At 38.1% G+C, this 24,380-nt stretch overlaps 1 protein-coding gene across 1 annotated transcript in view; it reads right to left on the reverse strand.

Moving 5' to 3' along the window:
- Positions 1-24,380, reverse strand: part of si:dkeyp-14d3.1 (transmembrane protein 132C) — a 135,915-nt gene that overhangs the window by 85,410 nt on the left and 26,125 nt on the right. Inside the window, exon 2 of the mRNA XM_068703795.1 lies at positions 19,015-19,903. Coding sequence (XP_068559896.1) covers positions 19,015-19,903 — 889 coding nt within the window. The remainder of the gene's footprint in view (positions 1-19,014; positions 19,904-24,380) is intronic.

Below are 24,380 nucleotides of genomic sequence, written 5' to 3' on the forward strand. Positions count from 1 at the left end.
GCTCTGAAGCTATATGTGCATGGTTATTCTGTTAACATAGTTTTTGTACTCTGTGTTACGTTTCTTGTGTTCTGTTTGTATTGTTTATTGTAGTAGGATTATCCCCCACTGACCAGGTTTAGAGTATTTCTCACATTTGGGTTAACCTAGTCAGGCTGTCGTCACATGATTAGGGTTGATGCTGGGTCAGTGCTGAGAGTTCAGCTCAGTGGCAATATGTCATCACATAGCTCATACGGGTGTCATCAAGACCTACACATTTTTATATACAAGGACTGATTTAGAACCGGTTCCCGTTTAGAACCAGGTTTCGTGGGACATCCTTACAACTCAGAGACGCTTTCCCTGTAGATTCTTTCTCAGCCGTACAGTGTTTTAAAAAAGTAAAGCAGGGATGAAGTTAAAATGATGTGATCTTTGAGCACAGTAATGAAGGGAATGAATGACAGGTTCACCGTTCTCTCATGCCTCTTCATACTTCTACTCCACTACTATTCAGAAGGGCTGAACTTTTTACTCCAACCACATTGACAGCTGTAGTTATCACATACTTGACAAACTCTACAAAGGATTTACATACAAAACTTATAATGAGCAAACTTTTTTAGATATAATACATTATAGATTTTGCTACTCAACGGTGTGTAAAATAAATCTGCGAATAACTACATCAATAAAATATTAATTAAACATTAATAACAATCTACTGAGAAATTAACATAAAACTCAGAGGGGCCGTTTTTCTGCATATTTTTATGAGTAATACTTTAAGAACATTTTCATAATTACCAGCAGTGACAGTGATGCTGGGATTCTTTTCACATTGTGCGTCTTTGTGTGTCATCATGGTTGAATGGGGTCCTGGAGACACCTACTGTCGCGAGAACCCACAGAGGCAGTTTGGAGTACTTTGCCAGGTGTTTGTAATTCTGCGGACAGTTTTTGTGATAATGTTGCAACCGTGCAAGATGCAGTCACAAACCTTTATAGGTGTTTAGTTGAGATTGAAATGAAAGCCGAGTTCGAAGATAAGTCTGGTCCGAGCAAGGGTGCTGGAAGAAGGAGGGTAGGAAGTGGGAAAGGGGTCATTGGTCCCAAAACTTTACGCCCCCGGCAATGTGGCTGATGTGATCCCATAGCAAGTCTCTAGTATTACATACTTTTACTAAAGTAACATTTTTAATTCACGGCTTTAACTTGTAATGGAGTGGTATTACAACTTTTACTTCTATATTAAAATAAAAGAATCTTCCTCCACTACTGCATTACACCATTATACTTAATAATGAAGTTTTTTTACTTTTGTTTACATTTTCGGTTGTATATTGGTGAACATATTGGTTTTTATGGTTACTCAAATTACTAATTGGTTTATTTCATATAGTTGGAACTGGAAAGTAGAACTGTCTTGCCTTATCCCTGAGACCTGGTGAAACATCATCAGACAGAGTAAAAAAACATTTGTTTTTTAATGCTGGCCATGATTGATGGTCAGTCGCAGGGGAAAGAATAAGACCAGTTTTACCTGTGGCAGAAAGATGAGCTGGTAGCTATGGAAACAAAAACTATCCAACATGTTTGGATTTACAAGTTATTTTTATTTTTATGATAAGTTTTTAATAAAACATTTTGAATCCCATCATTAAGGGTTTCCTGCATCCTAATTGACATGAATGGTTGTGGGTGACTGTGAGTGCAGGATTTTAAGACCACCACATGCTGTTATAGAGTACATCTGTACATGCAAGCATTGATTTTAGTATCATGCGTTTGTGATATGCTTGTTACTTGCGCTGCACAGCAGCTATAGGCAGGATGGGAAAAGGGAAGAATCTGCCTTCAACACGGAGGTATAATGGCGCTCTGCCTGAAACCATTGATTTGATGCGGTTCTGCGGGGGCGGGGCTGCGCTGGGGGGCTGTCACCACAGGGGCTCTGTCTGTCTGTGGAGAGCAGAGCTGTTGCTAGCTGTACGTTTTATGCCCTGATCCCTGGATGCAGCCAGCCAGACTCGCACTATAGTTGACACACAAGGTGGCAATAAACTAAAGAAATTCTACATTCAAAGTGGCTTTCAACAAATTTGGGACAGGGATCGTCATAATCAGAAAATAGATTATGTGAAAAATATTGGGGACTAATTGGGGACTTCGGATTGCCACATAGATTGGTCCCAGTGGATTGAAAAATTTGCAAGAAACACATTTCATTTAAATGACAGTTATGTAAAATCTATGCACACATTGCTCAGCTGTAGCTTAAAGACTAAAACATGGATTACAATAGATACAAGTGTAATACCAGCTGTTCTTCATCTGTTTACAGGTGACAAAATGCACAACAGGTCAATTTAAAAGGCTCAGATTGATCTCAACAGAGGCAACAGCATGTTCTCTGTCTGACTTAAAACTCTTAAACTAGAGAGACTGAACCAGAGGCCTGTGATGTTCAACGTGTAAAACGGCAACAAGCACAATTTACAAGCCACCGTTCTTAAATAATTGAATCCTTTGTTATTTTGGTTGTTTTCTGTATGAGAAGAAACATCTCAAAGTGAAATTAGCTGTAAATGAAGACTTTGACATTTTGGGAAAATATGCTCATTTGCGTTCTTGATGAGATTTAGATGAGAATATTAATACCACCCTCATGTGAGAGTGGTGAGAGTGGTATCGATCATCTCTTCCAATTCTTGGCAGGGACGTAAATAAGAACATTTCTAAAAATGGCAAACTAAACTGTCATTTGGTGTACTTGGAGATTAAGTAGAAAGAAGTAGAAAAAAAAAACATACACATAGAAAAATGGGTAACACGTTATACCAACTACACACTATGAAGCATTAGTTAAGTATGAGTAAACACTTAATTCATCATTTATAAAGCATTGTTCCTACATTAACACTCATTAGTATACAATTCATAACAGTTATAAATGTTTTATTCTTGATTAATAAGCTTGTCTATTATGTGTTTGGTGATTATGTTTTCATCCTTTATAAATGATGGATTCCCCATTTGTAAACCAAGTATTATATATATTACAAACCAATTATTAAGGAGTTGTAGCTGATTAATAGCATCCTCTATAAAGTATTAGTAAATGATTAATAACTTATTTAGATGTACATTATTCATTTAAGTACATTGTTTGCATACAAGATGCAAACAATGTACTTGTATTAATACAAACCTCTCAGCTATTCATGAATATAAAAAAAACAAAAAACAGATTCTCCTTCAGAAGAACATGGCTGGATATAAAACATTTGCAAATAACTGGAGCTAACCAGGAGCTTTGCATATTAGTTTACATTTACTTATTTAATTATTAATTTTAACCAAATATATCGATCTCCACTGTTCGCACTTTTCAGTTGCATGTCCCGATGGCAGGCGGCGAATCTGCTCATAGTTTACAACCGCGAAATGAGAAATCCCGCTTTCAAACGTCATCAACGTGGGACAAACGTTTCGCTCAGGAACTGATACGGAAGTGCCCTTACGCTATGGAAAACGCTGACTTAATGACAGCTGACGGGCATTGGAGACCCGTCAGCTGTCACAACGTTACGCATGATGGAGGATGAGTATGTAGCTAGCCTTCCTGGTAGCAAGTCACTAACTAGAGGTCCTGAGACGGCGCACGCCACGGCGTTACCGTCGTTGTAAATAGAGCGATCCAGGAGACAGTTTTTTTACGAATGAATGGCTGAGAGGTTTGTATTAATACAAGTACATTGTTTGTATCTTGTAATAAATATTGATATGTTCTTTATCACTTTGCATTTTGCCTTTTCTGTTGAGAAGATAACAGACTTTTGTGGGTTTCGAGGCACTGATGGCCTTTCAATGTCATTTATAAATGCTTTGTAAAGCATAGATAGTCCTCACTTTAGATGAGGTCACACAAAATACTTAATAAATGACTAGTAACTACCTGAATTAATCATGAATTGCACTATTAATACGCATTTATAAAGCATATATTAACATTAACATATATTCCCTAACCATTATTGCATATCTAAATCATTATATATATATATATATATATATATATATATATATATATATATATATATATATATATATAAGGATGTTATTAATCATCTACAACTCAATAATTGGTTTGTAATATATATAATACTTAATTTACAAATGGGGAATCCATCATTTATAAAGGATGAAAACATAATCACCAAACACATAATAGACAAGCTTATTAATGAAGAATAAAACATTTATAACTGTTATGAATTGTATACTAATGGGTATGTAGGAACAATGCTTTATAAATGATGAATTAAGTGTTTACTTAACTAATGCTTCATAGTGTGTAGTTATTATAAAGTGTTACTGAAAAATGTCCTATGTCTTCCAAATTGAATAAGCATCTGATGAATTTGATTGCACTTGTATGTGGTGGAAATATAATCCTCTTATTTCTATTCTTGTGTGGATGCCAGAAGAATGCAGTAGTGAGAGAGCCCTCGAGAATCACCATGCCTATAACCGCTGACTACTTTTTTATTTTACTCCCCATAACAGCAATAATGCAGCTAACTGAGATAATTAGCCACTGTCAGTGAACAACTTGCTACAAGTGTCAGGGATGATATAATACAACCCGTTACAGTGCCAATTACAGAGTTTTAAAGGCACATTAAAGTCCATGAAAATGAATCAGGAAACTATTCAATTTTGTCTTATTGTGTTCCCTCCAATAAATGGCATTAAATCATATCTCTGTACTTCCTGACTGCTAATAAGCTGAGCATCATTCAAGGCCGAATGGACGATAGAATAAAGTGAGCCAGGGAGTTGAGTTTTAAGTGTAGTCTGCGTGTCTATAGTTGCATCATGAGGGTGATAGATTGATGGTTCTTTTAGCACATTTTATAAAATCAAATAAACCTCTCTGCTTCGTCTTAGATTGTGTTATATAATAAATATCACCACTGATGAGTGTAATAAACTATAAATCATTATTGTAATTTATTGATTTGTTCAAGGAGTCTCCTCTTTAATGATGAATGACAATGCTTTACAAAAGACTACTGTATATCATTTAAATCAGGACTTTGAGATGGACAACTATGAATACAAGCCGGGAAGAATCCTTACAATACTGATTCTAAATTAAACATGAAGCTACCCGCTAACAGGGTCTAGCTTAGAGACTGTAATTAATTAAAAGAGAAACGCTTTGATCATGTTTATGCTTAGAAGGGAATAAAAGGGGCAAACAAAAGTGTAAGTGAAAGACTGGGGACTGAATAAGCTGACCTATTAGTTAGTGCCGAATAACAGAGTGAATTATTGTAATTAAATTCAGTCATTCTTCAAAGACATAATTACTGCTGCATTTATAATGTTGAGAGCGGGAACGTATTGTGATCTTTGAGGCTCTTTTCTTGTCAATATATTCATTAGTGGTGGGAGCTTGGCCTCTATTAGCCTTTATAAAACATACAATTAGCATGCTGATCTTACCTGTAACAGTCAGTTACAAATGTAATCAGTGGATCAAACAGAAAGATAAAGTCATCTTTATATAATTTCTGGATGATTGGTGGTGGAGAACACTGTGACTGCCGCTGAAATCCAAGATGGAGTTGTTCTTTTTTTTTTAACCATGATTTGTCTCTACATTTGGAAAAGAAAATGGGATATTTTGAACACAGAAAAGTTTTTTTTGCAAGTGCATTAATAATATTTTGTACAGAAATACTCATCACAAAAAGAATAGAGGACAAGATGACTGAATGAGAGAAGTTCTTTTTGGTTATTTATGTGGATAGCAAAAATCTTGAAAAATACGTTTATTGAGCATATAATCCATTTTTGTCTGCTCAAATTAAATTGTTTTTGACATAATAATAACTGCATGAAAAAATGTTTCTTGTGGTGAAAATATAATTGGTGATGGTTTCAGCTCTTAAACATTTGTCTTGATGTTTGATCTGTTTACTCAGTTAGTTTGCTAAGCTATACATTAGGAGAAATGTAACCAAATCCCAGTCAACTCATTTAAAAGTTGAATTTGTTTTTGTTAACAAAGTACCGTCATGTGCCAATTTTTCTACTTTCTTCTCCTGCAGGGGCATTACTATATGATTGTGGTAAATTTGTCCACAGCGTCCACTGCAGTATCAGACATCAATGGCAACTCCCACACGTGGACCATTCGAATATGCACACATTAGCTGTTATATGCACACGTGTCAGAGGAGACTGCCTGCTGGTTTCTGAGGGGAGCATGCAAAGAGCTTTGAGGGGTTCAAATATGATCCAGTAATCCCTGTTAATAACATACCCTAAAAAAAACCATATCCTTCTACTTTATATTGTCACATATTTAATACTTCTTTACATGTTTTTGTCTCTTTTGCAGAGTTGCAAGTTGTATTATGCACTGTTGACTGTAATGTTAAAAATATCTGAATCATGGCGTTCAATAATTCTAAAATAAGAAGTACATTCTTTTTCTGCACAAAACATTTTTCATAATTGAGACACAAATATAACACCATACATATGCATCAGGTTGCAAGGGAAAACATCCCCCTATGTAACGAGAAAGCCATCAGTATATCCGTATTGCTGTCTAATTATATATGAAAGCTGTTCCTGGATGTGCAACACTGTATTTCCACTAAGAGAGAGACTAGAAGGAGCCGAGGCGGATGATGGGACCCCCCGTGGAGCTGTGTGGGAATGATGGGGGCTAGATGTGGGAGCTATGCACCACTCTGCCCTGCTCTATTACACTGTTTCCACCTCTCCGTGCATCCAGATTTTTGGCAGCAGTGTTTGTTAACAGAACCTTAGTAGCCCGCTGGCAAGGCCATCTTATGCAAATGTAACAATCATAAAGGAACAAATTTAAATAGGCAAGTTCAGCATAAGGGACGTTGATATTTGACACCTTGTGGCTCCTGTTGTGCTGCCTTAATGAAAACGTGAGGGGACTTCTCACTACGTGGAAAGAAAATAGCTCCTAAACATCCCAGTGCTGTGCGCCGTTGTTGCTGGTTTTTTTTGTTTGTTTTTCAAGGAATGTATATTATTGCATCCAAGAAAGTCTCTGCTGTTGACACTATTGGCCACCTTTAACAGAAAAGAAGACAGTTTGTTTTGGAAATGCATAAGCAATCTGCTGCAGGTTGCCAAATCACACTGCAAACTCTCACCAACTAAATATAAACAAACTACAGAGAAATTATTCATTATGACTGGGAGACATCTGACAAGATTTATTTAATGCACGTTTGAAGCTGCTTTCTCAGATATGTTTAGTCTTAACCATCTATATCTTGTCCCCGGAGTGCTTCTTTTCCCCCCACTTTCAAATGGAGAAGATATTTTTTCAAAATGGCTTATGGCTTCAATGCCTGCCAATAAATGACAAGACATTTTCTTAGTCTTTCATCACATATTCTCCCCCTGCAGAAGCAGTGGTTGCTGATTCAGAGGCTGTTTATAGCCAGCGATGATGGCTTACAAATGAGATTGCACTATAATGAATTGGTGTGTGTAACCACTGAGTTCATCTGTGCGTTGTGGTCTTATGTCTTATAATAAGCCAGCTACCATTTATGTTGCTATCCATTTCTCAACATGAGCAGTTATTTATATATTTCCATGAATTATTCGTTGTTTTGGGACTTTTGTTCCAAGCTAGCTGCTAACTGAAACAACATGCCTACAGCCATTGGTGAAATGTAACTAAGTACATTTACTCAAGGATTGTGCTTCAAATATAATAAAATAATAAAGACATTAATCCTGCAGTAATATTGATTATATATAGTAGTAAAACACTAACATGGGCCATTTTACTGCAGACTAAGTATATTGTTGATACATTTGCTGATATTACTTACATACTTTTAAAAAATGTAAATAAAGGATCTGAATACTTCACTCGCATTCTGTCAGCCTTTAGGCCTTTAGTGTTGTCGAATTAGAAGAATAAATGATTCTGTTTCATGTGCAAATTAACACATTGTTAGATAATTCAAAATCAAAGAGGCACATGTTTCTGACACATTCAGCACACAGAATTGCAGTGTCATGTGAATTACTATTGGCTCATGTAAGCCACCGTGGTTGATAAGCGGGAGGACAGTCTGGGGAATTCTTTCTTGAGCTGAAATGATTAGTTGATTAATAAATGACTCATTAACCAATTAAAACAATTGTCAAATTCTTGACAGCAAATTAATCTGCAAGAATTTCAATGGTGATCATTTCAGTCAATTATCAAGAAAAAAAGTAAAATCTATGGCTTTAATTAAAACCTTTTAAAAACGAGGCCTATTTGCAGGCCTCAGCTCGAATAAAGATAAGAAATACCTAATTAATTGTATTAAAAAAAAAAAATAAATAAAAAAAAACAAACAAAAAAAAAAAAAAACTTTTTTTATATATTTTTGAGATGAGAAAAATCATGGAACTATCAGAATACATGTTACTGGTTCACATAAGATAAGGATGGAACACAGCAGAACTTGGAAAACTCAAAAGCTCGATCTTGAAAAACAGCACTTTTAGGGTATTGTTTTTTGGAAAGTATGGGTATCCAAGACTTTTAATATGCTGGGCTCTTAGAACAACTGATATAGGCTCTATATACACAGCTATACATAGATACAGTGAAACATTTATGAAATATAGAGCATTTCAAATTAGAAAACTGATCAAATACTCCAATATTTGAATAAAAAAGTATTTTTAAAATTCAAAAACACTCTATATCACTTCTATGTATCACTCATGATGTTCATTGAATCAATAGACCGAAGATTGGACCTTTTTTGAGTGTTTTAAGCTCTTTCTATGCCCTTTTTAGTTATTTAGTTTAAGGTCAAATCCTGCTTCGACTCTCTGTTCAGGGCTGTATCTCAGCCCCCCCTTCTCCGATTTTCACCATTGAGACATCCTTCGAACCGTAGGAGCCAATAGAATTCCCTGGAATTGAAAGCTAGATGATTGACAGCACTATTAGCCAATAAAGCTCAAAAAGGTCCAGCTCTGAAATCTGATTTGCTGAGCTTCCAACCCTCCCAAGAATCCGAGGAGTGTCGGAGAGACACGAATCGAACGGATTCACACGGAGCACCAGCAGCTGGACAAACATGTGTTGGAAGTACGGAGATATTCCATTTTTTCGCTGAGATTCGACCAAAAGTAAGTACAATATTCGATGAAAGCTGTGTGACTTTTTGTGTTCGAAGCTGAATATCTCTGCGATGGTTTACCGGGGAGAGAAATGGAAACTATGTCCGTAATCTCCGTCAGGCGCTCGTGCTTTTTCATGCTGCATGTTCGTAGGTAGCACGTTGCTAACGGAGTGTAGCAGCCTTTTTCTCCGGTCTGTCCCAGTCATATCGAGTATGATTTATGATATTTTGTTATTTGTTTGCTTGGCTGATGGGAGATGTGTTTGTCTCATGTAGAAGTGACCTAGTTCATGTTGTTCCCAGGACGCTGAGGTTTCTGCAGAACTATAACATCACTATATTCGTTCTTCGTGGGTTCTCTGCCAGTTACTTTTAACACAAAACTCTCTAAGTTTTGATGTACTCTGCGTCCAAATGGGGGACCCTCGGGTGTATCTGGTTTAAAGTGTATACGGCAGTGGTGGGCTGTCAGGGCCAGCTAAGCCTTCTCTGCTGGTCTAAACAGAATCACAAAGTTATAGCTATTTTATAATTTAATATTTTTTCACAAATACACTACAAGTATTATAATTTTTTTCCCATTAGCTTATTTTCTCATTGCACAGCTCCTGTCTTCCTCAGTTGCTCTGCTTCCAGTGCAGCTTGCTTTAAGTAGAGCTCTTATCCAATCAGATTCAGCCTCTATTTCTCTATGTAAGGAGAGAGGCCCGATGCTCTCTGGGTAGACCTTGCAGATTAAAGTATATGGGGACGATATTGTTGATTGTCATCGTCTTCAACCAATCAGATCTTTAGTTTGACATGTTGGGCGTATTCGTTGACGTGCCACAGCTTCCCAGGTAGCCTGCTAAGTACGTCAGCATTAAGGTGCGCCATGATTGGTCAGTGGGCCAGCGTGACTTTTGTCAAACAGAAAGCTAGCTAGCAGATCTTAGTGTTTAGTAAGAGTTCAAGTTGAAACATATGTAAGAAGTTATGACATTAACATGACATTTTTAGTGTTTTTAAATAAATTTCTGGAGAAGGACATTTCCAGAAAAGCTGGACATCTTATCAAAGGGCCGGTCAAGCCCACAGCTAGCAGCCCTGACCCAGCATGGAAAAGGATTTGTACAAACGGTATTTCTGGCTGACAGCGGCGGGGAAGCGCTGCACATTTTATGGCTAAGAATGCGTTTCATTTGCAACTGAGCTCTTGGTGTTTGGAGCTACGCTAACCAAGGCAGCTACACGACAGGATACGCACAAGCTATGTGCTTTTGAAAACATTTGGAGAGACCTGAGTGGACTTTGTCTTTAAGTGAAGAGCAGCTGTGGTAAGTTAACTGATTTTGAGTCTTTATATCTGCAGTAGCGTTTCTACTGTGTTCATTTGTCTATCATGTCGTTTTTATGAATAATATGAATGGCTCGTGCTCTAGCGCTGCAGTGTTGCTGGATTGGTTTGTTGCTTTGTTATACATAAATATATGTGACTGGTTCTTGTGAGTTTTTCTTGTCATTGTGTTAATTACATAGATTTGGACTTTATGCATTGTCTGTTAATTACGAAGCATCCCGTCATGCGCGGGGTTATTGACAATTAAGCTAGTTAGCTTAGCCCCCCTGAAGACACGTGCGGTGGCGCATCCTCAGCTGTTTTTTGTTATTGTTCCGGGTTCAGTGGTCACAAAGCCTGTTGTCTGTTACGTGAGCGCAGTCCACTGAAAACATTATATTTCCCACAATTTAAGCTTCTGCATTTTCCAAATGCACTAGTATTATTCAAACGTATTTTTTGGTTCTTAAACCTCGTACTGAACGGTTTAATACGAATACGTGTATTATTACACCCCTAGAAACAAATAACCATAGCTGTGGCGTCATAATGAGCTTATTAGGACATGGCTCAAGTCTAGTAGGACAGCACAGAAGGCCCAGGTATAAAATGCACGGTCCGCCACTGGTATATGGTACTACGGAAGTACGACTTGTACCCCAAATTTTGTTGTTTTATTGTACTGTATACATTGTGCATTTCCATATGTAGTATTTTATATTTTATTTTACTCTGTAAATTGCTCCTGCTACAAACTAATTTCCCCCTGGGGATGAATACAGTTTCAATCTATCTATCTATCTATCTATCTATCTATCTATCTATCTATCAAATAAGACGTTTTTTAACGCTTTTCTTCTCTTCTATTCGATTCTATCCCGCCCCTGCTGATATTTTAGGCCCCTGCCTCTTGCATACATTAGTCACTGTTGTCCATCAGTACACATAATGAAGCGTAATGGTAGATAATTTGTTCACTGAAGCACTGCCTTGTAAAGACGAGGCAATTTGATTCCATCACAGTCGCTCATACAATACTTTTAGTATTCACAGTGCAAGTGTGGCACGGTGCTCAGACGTGTCAGCAAACAACCACAAACACTTCTGTACACAGACAAACACATGCACAAATACTCCCATACGTACACAGACACACATGCATACACAATGTGATTGCAAAAGGCTGACAGTTTTATTGAAATTTGTTTGCAAACAAATGTTTGGAAGAGTGTTCTCCAAGGGAGGCGGACGATTAAACAAGCTGCACGCAGAAGAGCAGCAGTGTGTATCTGGTTGGCAAACACGTCAGCTGAAACACACGTACGGTCACGTACGTGTGCACACAACACACCTGCATCTGCCGTGCATCTGCTTCACACACACGGACACACACAAAGGATACGTTCAAGCATATTAGCCCAGCTTCCATCCTTTTACCACATATAAAATGTAGATGAAAGTACAACCACAGCAATAACAGTTATTATCTTTGCACTGAACACACTTCATTCATTTACAGTCCTTGCAACCAATTTTAGGCCAATCTTTCCTATTTCAGAGCCTTTTAAGGGCAAGGCAAATAACGACCAAGGCAGCAAGATCAAACAACTATTTTTTTTTAAAACACTTGTAAGATCTAGACCTCAATGTAAGGTCACTCACTCTCAAATACACTTTCCAGGAGCTGAGGGGGAAAAGTCTGACATTTGCCGGAGAGCATGAGTCAGTCTTTTATCTTTTTTGCATCCCAAATTTATGTTTCATTTCAACCTTCCTTGTGAGAGAATAGAGTGCAAGTGGATCTTTACAGTTTTTAGTAAAAAATAATACATTTTTCATTTGCCATAACAGAAGGCAGAACAGTGGGGTGTCACAGAAATGTAATATATTTCAGCATCCTACATGGTGAACTTGTTCTAATCAGTGAAATTAATTAAAACTGTTAACGGTTCAATCGTTACAGACTTCATACATTACACAACATATTTTGATCTAAATATTATTATAATTTGGAGGGGGGGGGGTGAAGAAAAAGTATTGCATTGGTCTTACCATGCAGCACCCAAAATGCTGCTCTGCCCAGTTCATTTATTTAGTGGCAGTAAAAAAACATGTATTTATTAGTAACTCTTTTTTCAAACTGGCTGAAAAATTTACGATCTTGTAATTTTTGCCATAAATTTGGTAATTGTCTCTATTTCTGTACTGATGTGTGTAATGGTGCCTATGTAACAACTATTGTATTTATCTACACCGTATATAATATCACTATGCCTTTTTATCAATGGTGAAACAAGTTGTCTCAATACCGTAGTATTATTTTGGGATATTCAGGTGATAAGTGTTGCAGTTTTTATCTTAGTCATGGGGAGGATTTAAAGCAGCATTCAGCATTCAGCAGCAAACAACTACTTGCTAAAGATGTAGTGGAGTAATGTCTACCTGAGCAGTGAATGAAGTCGCTCTCCCTCTGTGTGTGTTGTATACTAGCTTCTCCTTGCTTTGTTGACATAGCCAGGCGCAAAATCTGATAAATTGTCTCAAGTGATGTCACTTGAATCAGTGTTGGTTGGCGCTGAAGACAACAAGATGGGAAATGAAAAAAAAAAATGTGTGTGTGGAGTTAGAGAAAGGTGAGGTAACCGAGCCTCCGCAGCCCGCTCCTCATCTTTGCTTGAGGATGCATTAGCCTCTACCAGCATAGCACACCTGAATCTCTGAACTGAACTGAACTGTCAGCATTCAAGTTGCATTGTGGGTAATGTAGGTACCAGGTTTTGAAAAGGACGTGTGGAATAAAAAAAGACGACATGTCTGGTTCTGCTGGACAGATTTTGCTATATTGGGTGGGTCGTCTTTTAATGAACCTGGGGAGGGCCTTACTTTTTTAAGAATTGGAACATTCAATTCAGCCCCCCTCCCAACCCCAATCATTTTCATACAGTCGCTAACAGGCCGTCGACCTATCAGTAGTGTCTGAGTGCCCCTTTTACTTCACTAAAGCAGTTGGGGAGCTTTTTGTCTGTTAGGTAATATACAAAGAGGTTATAAATACAATATGCTCTGGAGACCGTCTGCTCTAGTGAAATGTTGTGTTACTTAAATCGACTAATCTATTGTTAAGATTATGGCTGAGCCCAGCCAGGGAGGACAATACACATGTAATGACCCTCACTGTGTACAGTGACTCATGCTGTATGGCAGCACTGCACCAAGACAGAAAATAGAGCCATTTCCTTTTGTGCTCTGTTTTATTCTTTTTCTTCTTTATACCCATAGAGACTACAGGAGGAAAAAAATATCCTTTAAAATAATTTCCTTCACTACATTTCATTTGCATCTACTGAGTGATAATAATAATAAAACATATTATGATAATGAGCTCATACATTACTTGTATACTAATTGTAATGGCATTATAGTTGTAAGTGCCTTTTCAATGTCCTTTCCTTTATTCGACTCTCCTGCAATGGTGCAGAATCTGCTGGTGTGCAGAAATGTCTCTGAAGGAGTGACTCCTGCTCATGATGAAACAGCTCTACTGTAGACTATGATGTGATACTGTTTCTCATCCAGCACAATAAAGCAGAGAGATATCAAAGAAGGAATACAGCAAAGGAATACACTGCTGCCAAAGAGTTAATCCTGTCTAATCCAGCTTTGTTCACAGTAATTTATATTTGATGATATCCTTTGACATCGACAAGACACTTTAAAACCAACATAAGATGTTATGTATTATAATTCCCTGTACTTTTCACAAGATGTTTTGTTTATCACCTTAAAATGACTGCAGGCTGTGTGAACTTGTAGAAAATGTCATGAACTATCTTGATGTAATTAACTGTAACTAAATTGTGGTTTTAGTTCAACATTATAACATTTCCTTCTCAAACCTAAACTAAGTACTACATGCCTAAACAAATGAAATACGTCATCAGTGAACATTTTACCGATACGCTCTGTATGAACAACTTGTTGATTAAAAATGTTTCCTCATTATTTTAAATAAAAGAAAACTACATTTTGCCATGACTATGTTTCTCTAAAAACCTGTTTTCTTTATTATATAAACAAATACAATGTCACCTATAGATCCTGACACGTCTGGTCGGTCACCAATTAAGTTAACAAATGACGGCCTTAACGATAATGGCATCTGCTGTGTAAAATATCATCTCTGCTCTTTTTCTGGATGAGAAATGCTTTATTTCATAAAACTATGTACATATTTGATGATATTTAAGTGGTGTTTGTTTCAGGCAATGCTGCCCACTTCTGCTTTAATACCAGGACTACCTGAAGAAGATTTTCTTTATCTCAATGGGAACATTTTGGCTGAATGAAAGATGCCTAATTTTTTTTTTTAAAAAGCTGGAAACGCTGTTTTGAAGCAAATAGTCATGATGATCCTATTAGCAATTGAAAATGTACTGCTGATGTTGAATGGAAAATGCCACAAAATGTATAGCATTGAAATATTTTACTCTGAAACATTGATATGGTTTAAACTCCAGTAAGTATTGTCAAGTGTAGTAGTGCAAGAGTTCACAAGTTCAGATAGATAAGTGTCCAACAAAAGAAAAAAAAGAAAAACTAATGTTGCTCTGTTTGTTGGTTTAATTCAGACACCCACATTTAAAAATGTTTAAACTTTAAAATCAGGGCCACCAGGGAATGACCTCTGTATCAAGTTATGCTGGAATCCCTATTAAGGATCTTATACTATAAGGGGCATGTTTTTTGAACATGGTGGATCCTGCCACCTTGGCATAAGTGTCATGCAGATGATGGTAGTTTATCTTTAAAAAGTTTAAAAATAAACATTATTAACAACAAACACCTTAGTCTTTTTATATTGATATTCAGGCAGTTTTATCTTTCAATTCTGAATCAAATGGTTATTCTCCAGTGGACAATAGCTTGTCAAAGGGAGAGGAGACAGGAAATAGGAATATACTCATACATCAGGAGGACTCATGATAGTGACTAAAAGCAGCAACTATTTGATGCTCCACATGAAAGTCCCTCTGAATCTGAGCAAAGTGAAGTACAGTAAAACAAGTTCCGTTTCTGAGTGACACAGCCTATTAACACAGAGGAGGTCATATCAAATCAGAGCCCATCAAATTAAAAGTAGCATGTCAAGACTGAAATACCCCAGTAAGGCATACCATGCTGGGAGTCCACAAAGCAATAAATTGGCCGGATGATTGGCTATTAAAAATATGTGAAATTAGCTTTCATTGCATAACATCTATCACAGCATGAGCCTTTCAGCATAATGGATAAAACGAAGGTGAAATCTTAATTGGAGAAGAGAAAATAATTACTAAAAGGCGCAGTGGCCATTTTCTTTTGACTTTACCTTTTTTCCGCCATGTGTAGAAAGATAGAGAGCATTTTAATACCGATGTGTTGTATACATATGCACACGCTGAATGAAGTATGACAGACTTGGATTTTGTTATTAACTGTATGAAACCGGGCATCCGATAAACATGTAAAACTGAAGTGGCAGAAGGTCTGTTTGACAGATTTTTACAGCATCATAAGCTCATTCTGCATTCAGGGCTACACAGCCAACAATGGCTAACACAGAAGTGTGCAGCACACAGATGATAATGATGTTGTGAATATAGAGATCAAAGTCTTCTCGCTCTGGTGATTATGCGTCCTAACAAATGCATGTACGAGGACGGTCTTATCACCTAGGACCACACGGAGGCCTTTCCATATCTGCCGCTCTCAGATGGCCAACCTGCGCTCGCCATGCGCTACGCTGCCAAATAAGAACGCCACAGGCGTTGCCTCTGTGGCCAGCCTGGCCAGCTCATTTGACTGATGAAAGGAGAGTTTCTCAATTTAGAATACGGGGAAAAAAAGTTTCCAATGCCTTATAGCTCCAGAAAAAAAACTAGTTGGTAATTCAATGAAACACAAGAAGGACATAAGTCTGGAGAATGTATTCAACTTGTTCAAACTTCACAGCTATTGTGAACTTCACCTCAGCTCCAATTTTGAGCACAAGCAAACTCTGTGTATCTTTTCTATGAGCTGGGTAAATTATTTTCATTTCTTAACAACTGTCAGAGGAAAATGACTGTGGAACAGCTTCTTTTTTTAAATAAACAATAAGTTTCATTTAAAAATTGCCTCTGTGCTTTTCACCTTGCCTAAGCAGAAAACACTCTTATTCAGCATACGGCTTTTTTTTAATTTACACGGGTTGACAAATTGGCTTGACCCCTTGTTGCAGCTTCTCGGAAGGTTTATAAATGTTCCAAACCAGTGTGATTAATACCGGCTTCAGTCATTACACTAATGGACGTGCATTTTAATTAATGACATCCTCATTTGCATTGCATGTCAATTATCTGAATCATTTTGTCTCCTCTCTTCACTGTAATTAGTACCTATCAACAGCTTCACTGAATCAAGCTATTTCCTAGAGATAACTCTGCTCTTTCACTGTGGAAGAAATGCTTGGTTACCTGAGAAGATAAAAACAACAACATAACTTCTAGAATCCAGTTAATGTTAAATTAACTATTTTTTATTTTATTTACTAAACCCATAAAAAACTAACTTGGGGGTAGAGGTCAACCGATTAATCTGTGCTGATATGACATTTTCCAAATTATCTTTATCGGTGTAGCTGGGCTCCAATAATGTCCGACAGCTGCGCAGCCATCAGTCACACAAGGACGTACATCATCATTTTAGGCTTCATACACATAATGATGCCACTTTTGCTGAAAATATTTGTGTGCACGTAATATGAAGTTATTCTCCATTCTGTGGAAAAACCTTCAACACATTATTTTGGCGATAGGGTTAGAAAATGGGGACTAAAACTTCCCCACAGCTGATTTTTACAGCAAGCTGTCAAGTGGTATTCATGTCACATACAACCTGTTTTCAAACCCTTTTAAATATATAACACAACACTATCAGCTCTTTGTCCACGATACAAGCCTGGCAGACAGGGAGGAAAATAAATCATTCGACTGTTACTTTAACGTACCAGGTTGGCATTCTGTCTTCCAAATAATCCAGCCACGTAACTATCCATTTATGAAATTAAATCGCACACTTTAGGATCCTCCTTATCCCGCGAATATGCACCAACAATAATGGTGTGTAAGCATTTTAATGGGACGCGCAACAGAAGCAATCCTGACCAGTAACAATCCACAGCCCTTTGCAAATAAGAATAATGTATTCTAACAATGTCAGAAGTTAAGCTCTTCCTAAACTCAGACTGATGACAGTGTGATAAAGGGGTAATTCATTGCCAACATTTTTTATTGATGGTTGGTTTAATATTCAGTTCCAGATTTACATATTTGTTTAGATATTTATTATTTCGATCGATGGGCCAAAAGTCGTCGATCTACTTTTTCTTCCTCCGAACAATTGTTATTATATCGGCCTTAAAAAGTCAACTCTCGTGCGACAATAACTTTGTGGAGTCTCCACAGGTTGCCTAGCAACTGGTTCCCGCAAAAGAAGTCCAGCACATAACATCGAAAAAAACCCAACATATCCATTCAGGTGATTTATCCATAACATACCATAATACAAGTCTAAAGATAACTATCCGTCCATGTTTTTTTAATGGATGGCTCATGGCTTGGTCCCTTGAATTGGTTGTTCTTTGTGTGTGTGTATGTGCAGACTTGTCATTTATTATATGAAATGCGTGATGCAGGTCAATTGACAGGACAAAATTGTTATTTAATACGAGTAACAAAAATCTGCTCCTGCTCACTGTTGACAGATTCACTTAATCTCCTACACACCTGCCTGAATACAGGGGACAATTAAGAGTACTTCTCTAAAATAACGACACATGCCTTCACAGATGTAGACTTGATCTGAAGATGTGCTAACTCTCGCTCTCATCACTCGTTTGGAATTCCAATACAGCCAATCAAACAGTGAAGTTGTTGTCATCAGCTTGTGTTTACGTTTGTGTTGTCAGACGACTTTGCGATCAATACTGATTTGATCAAGGGCCACAGTGCCGCAGCACAGGAATCGCTGTTTACCTTGGTTAACAGGTGGCGTTTGTGAGCTGCAATCAAATAATCATTTTGTCTGATTCAGTTGTTTGACTTCAGAAAATTAAGAAATAAGTCAATGAGAACACCTAAATTGTGATTATAATGAAACACAATATGAGTGATCGTGGAGAGCAGGGGCGAGAACAGAGGTTTAACCTGCTGTGATAAAACACAGGTGCCAGTCTGTGATGCACAATCTTAGTGTTTGCTAATAAAAGGAATATATAGAAAGAAAGTAAGATTTAGCCATGTTTCAGTGTGGATATATATGTTTTAAAAAAACAGTGTGGATACTGCCTAAATCTTTAAAGCAGGCCAGAATGACAAAAAAAAGTGAAGGAAAAAAGAGTCAATAGACACTGACTGCAGAGTCTGAGACTGACAGAGAAAGTCTGCAGCCAGACACTTCACAGAAGAGCAAAAAGAAAAGCGTTCTTACCTGAGAGTAAACATCTCCACAGGAGAGTTGGCTGACACAGTGATATAAGCAGAGACGGTTTCTCTCTGTCTCATGGGTGTGGCTGGCACCATGACCATAAAGTTGTTGTCAAGCCTGTGTTCAGCGAGGGGCGGCGGAGTGGGATTCTGGTAGAGCCTCACACCACCGATCCTACGCAGCGGTGTGGAGGTGTAGGAACCAAACAGCCCTTCCTGGCTTGAGCGGATGAAGTTGTCCTTCCTGGCCTCCTCTGAGTGGCACTCCCCTGCTTCTGTGGACTGCAGCATGTAGTAGAGCTCCACCGGTGTGCCCTCAGATACTTCCAGGTTCCTCTGGCGTCCTGGCACTATACTGGGTGGGCTGAACCAGCTGGCCAAGGGCTCCAGCTCAGCCACGCACAGACCCAGCCCCCCCTTCAGCTGGCAAGTGCCCCGCACCTCCTGGGTTTCATGGAAAGCAAACATGTGCACGCAGGGCAGCTTGTCGATGGCGCTGTAGTCGTCCCAGTCCCTGCCTGCGACGTAAAACAGCACCTGGACTTTGGGCTTGGCCAAGTGAATCCTGGTATTCATGATAAAGGTCTGCACCTTCCAGTTGAAGGTAAAAACAGAAGAGGCAGGAAACGTCCCCGGGCTCTGTAGGAGCTCTAAAGGGACAGGCTGCTCCATAGAGAGAGGCCCATAGCTAGTGTTCATTGAGGGCAAACTTCTGGCCTGGTAGATAAAGAAGGGCTCAGTCCGGGACATCAGGCTAGAGTTCCTCATGAAGTCCTGGTTGGCTTCCTTCAGGAAGAACGCTAAGTCCGCGTTGAGCACCTGATAGTTGACAGGCAGGTATGTGGGGATGGAGGAATATCTCTGCAATCCCTCTAAGAGTCGACAGTCGGCTACTAAAAGACAGAAGAGAATACAAAGTCAGGGCAAGCTCACTTGGTGTATACGGACAGTTTTTCAGCAAAACTAGAAGATAGTGAGTGACAGCCATTTGAACACATCTTAATGTTCAACTCCGGTGGGTCAACTGGTCACCCCACTGATAGTACTGTGTTCCTATTCTTAATGGGATGTTTCATATGTTTTCTTGCCGCTTACAATCTCTCGCATTTAAACGCAAAATACGGAAATTACAAACTGAATTCAAAACATATTGCTTTTATTTTCAAATAATGACTTCTGCATGAGTAGCACTTTTTCTTCTAATTGCTATGTGTATAATTGTCAGGAAATGGCAATTTATGAATTTATAGTTTGACGGCATTATATTATATTTATGAAATACAATTTAATTTTCAAATACAGCAATGAGTAAAATCAGTGGTTAACATATACTGTAAAATGTTGTGATGCTCTGATAAACTCTAATAGAAATTTCTAAATATTGAAATGTTGTACTTTATTGCTTTATATTCCATAAGAAATTTGCAAACCCACTAAAATGCAATAAAAGTCTGACTTTTGTGGCCCCTGGGTGTCTGGTGCCCCAGGGTAGTTGTCGAGTTGAACCAAAACATGTCCACACCAAGTATCAAAAATTGTCAAAAAAATGAAATCTACCATTGAATTCTGGATCGGATACATAATCTTCTTTGATCAAATAGTTTCTGATGGAAATCATAACTTTCCCAATTTTATTTTACTAAGGCAAAGTTCTTGGATGTCCACTTGTGTTTATTTAACAGACTTTTTGCTTATTTTGATAAATTGGAGAAAAATATTTCTCTATTGAACCTCAACATAATTTTGGTACAGACCAAAATGTGAACTATTAATACAACATACTTTGTACAAGTACAGACAACTAGTATAGCTGCTTATCAAACCATCTAAAACATGATCGTAATTACAATTAAGCCGGATATGTGCAGTTTATCAAAGATCAAGTTCACAGTACAGTTTCCTTTATTGCCTATGGCCCCGCTGGTTGAGGAACAGTACAGCCTGCTTAAACAAAAGGTTTTTAATTACAATAAGAACGGGCTTTGACCTTCTTCTCAAGAGCAATCTGCTGTGTGATTACACTCCCTCAGCAAACCACAATCTTCCTGCTAGCTTTTAGAGGATTTCTTTCCTCTTATCATCCGTGTAAATCAATGTCCCGGCAGTTTACAAATCAGACAGGGATTTGTGATTCATGGTGCCCCTCTTGACCTCAGTGCTGCTGTCCCACTGGGGGTGCAAGGGTGCAGGCAGGCTGCGACCCTCAACCCAGGGGCAGCACCAGTCCTACTTAAGGCATCAGTTAGCTTCTCCGGAGTAATACACTCTGATCCGGACCTTGTCTTTACGACAGGGAACACAGACTTCTGAGCAACAGAGCACCACAGAGCAGTTTGTATTTTTCCTGAACAAGCCTTGTGTTGTTTGTTGGCAAGCGGCATTGTTGTGTACGTGACTTTGTGCTGCTGACAAATGACAAGCTTGATAGTCCGGCAAGACAGAACAGTGAGGAACAAAGTCATCCTCTGGTCCCTTGGTACAGTGGTAATGTTACTCTCACTCTCATGTCTGAGCCCTCATGTCTCAAGTAAAGAAAAGCAAAAGGCTCTCTCCAATGGACTGCGCATCTTACGCTCTGTGTTCAAATGTGTTTCAAAGCTGACAAAAAGGTTTAAAATCTGCTCAGACTTTTGCTAATACAGAAAACAGCAGATCATTGGTCACTCCCAATTAATACATCATACAAATGCATATTAAGTCACTGATTAATGACTGGATCTGTCATTGTATGTTTTACTTACATATTTTACAATGTGCAGCACACAGAGGCAATTGTAATTTATGTATCTACAGGGACCAAATAATCCACTATTTAGAATATGATGAAAACATTACAAATAATGAACTTCTAAAACGCTGCTCTGTTAATATTTGATGCAAGCAAACTAGATAAAATCAAGAACCAGACACAATGAATCAGTCTCTAACTATTTACAACTGCTGCACAAAAACATGAAGAAAGACCCTGTTCAAGGAACACAAGGTTTCATCAAACTACCATGTGTACCTATCAAAGAAGCCATTTGAATGCTATTTAAAGCAAAGCAACGAGGCACATCTTGTGTACAAACAAAATCTAAAATAAGATGAGCAAATATTCTGCTGGAAAGGGGGAAATGAAACAGAAAATGGAAAATCCAATATTAGGACCTTGGTATGTCTGCACCAAACTGTTACTGTGTTTAGTAGTATAATTACAGTGTGTATAATAATTACTTATGGACACTCAGGTGATCAATGATAAACAAGGTTTATCTTGATGTTGATTTAGCTCAAACAATTTTTAAAATTGCTTTAATCCATGCTGTTTTTTTGTTTTTCTTTTTTCTGTTCATTGTATACCAGCGTGTGTGTGTGTGTGTGTGTGTGTGTGTGTGTGTGTGTGCGTGTGTGTGTGTGTGTGTGTGTGTGCCCCCAAACAGTTGCCAACCAGTTCACAGCAGCCTATGTATGCAAACTTTTTCTCGAGCCAGTGTCTGGATAAAAAAATTGGAATTAATAAACTGCAAAATAATCCTATCTCAAGACAAATAAAGCCTGGAAATCTCCAAACCCAGATCCAGCATAATCCGAATCAGCACGCCTGTGTTATATATTGGAATTAATAAATCATACAAAGCTATTTCAAGATGAATAGCTCCCTCCTTTGTTCTGGGGAGGAGAAATCGAAAAACACAGTACAAACGTACTTTTCAAACTACAGTAGTTCTTTGTTTTTCTGTGCAGCAGGGGTGTAGCTCAGATAACTGGACCCCCTGAGAGAATACTGCTCTAGGCACTCCTGTTTAATAAAAGCTCTCTTTTGGAATCTGTGTGGGCCCCCTCCTGCTGTGACCCCTACAACTGGCTGGTTATAATGTCCCTTTGGCCAGCTTTTACTTCACTTCATTTTACTGGATTGTATATTAGCAGTTTCTGTACCATTAATAAAAATGTGCAGCCGAATGTTATGTTTCAAAGGATTAGTTGGACATTTCACAAAATAATGCTTCATGTTTTCTTTCCAAGAGTTGGATGAGAAGATTGATATCACTCATGTCTGTACAGTAAATATAAAGCTACATTCAAAAGCCAGCTAGCTTAGCATAAAGACTACAAAGAGGGGGAAACAGCGAACCAGATTTTCACTGGTTCGCAACACTGAAAGTTGCTGCGAACACACCAAGTACACTGGCTTCCCATTTATCTCTGTGAAGAAATAGGAACTGGCCCATTTTTCCTGGAAAACCCAACACTTTGTATCCTCTTTTGTTCTTTTTTGCTATTTTCTACCAGCGGCTTCTGCACGGACAGTCACCTACAGTGCGTCCCCCAGTGGACAAATAGGAATAGCAGTGCATTTTATTTAAACATTTAAATGAATTAACTTAGCAAAGTCATCCAGTGGGTCTGATTGGACCCTTTAGCGAGCCGGTTCTGGCCCTCAGGCTGTATGTTTGACACCCCTGATTTAAGGGGTAACAATTAGAAATTGAACGTTGTTGTTAAAATACCGTTCCCAATCCCAGTCACAAAAATGCTCCATTACGTTGACAATTTGGGGTAGGCTTCTTTCCCGTCTTGCCAGGAGTTTGAGAAAGAGTTGATATCAAATTTGTCTGCACTCAGTTGAGTAATATAAATTGATTACATTTCTTAAGTAACTAGCCCAACATTGAAAGTCACCCATCAAAAACCCCAAATTACACTGTGTGAGCAGTGTGATAGTAGTATCAACTGTCTAATGTCATAGCAACAATAAATTTGTAGTAGTAACTGCAGTTGAGCTGTAGAAATATGAATGAGGAATGTTAAAAGATACCAAATTTACCAGTCAGATTTCTTCAGTATAGGGGGAGGTGGAGGGATACACATAACTATTAGCTGGCAGAGAAATGCTAAGACAAAGAAAAAATAATGATAATTCAACTGAGAAAAATGTCTATTTCAGCATACACTTTATGATCCACATCATGTATAATTAAATCTCCATATTGTGTGGCATTAAATTGTAAAACGATAGGCAGCATTTTGCTGAGCCAGATAAATTCAAATGTTTGAGGCTCTTTCTTCATTTACAGTTTTTAATAAGATGTTTTTTTTTCTTTCTCTCTACATGGAAACACTGTTGAGGCTGTATTTTCCTCACAAAACAGCTGTCAGGACCTCTCACCGATGAGACCTTGGTGATTTCAGCATAGAACAAAGGAAGGTTGCTTTGTAAAATAGGCATTATTAAAGCACTGTACTGTATGTCTGCACATAAGTAGGTATTTCGATTTTTACACAGGCTAGGTTGGTCGGTCCACCACTTTGGTACAGATTGAAGTATCTAAACAATTTTTTAATGTATTGTCAAGTTCTGTACAGATATTAATTGTCCCACGAGGA

This window comes from Cebidichthys violaceus, unplaced genomic scaffold, assembly GCF_023349555.1.
Source record: "Cebidichthys violaceus isolate CVI_PGR_0920_01 unplaced genomic scaffold, fCebVio1.0.p SCAF_9, whole genome shotgun sequence".
NCBI lineage: Eukaryota > Metazoa > Chordata > Actinopteri > Perciformes > Stichaeidae > Cebidichthys > Cebidichthys violaceus.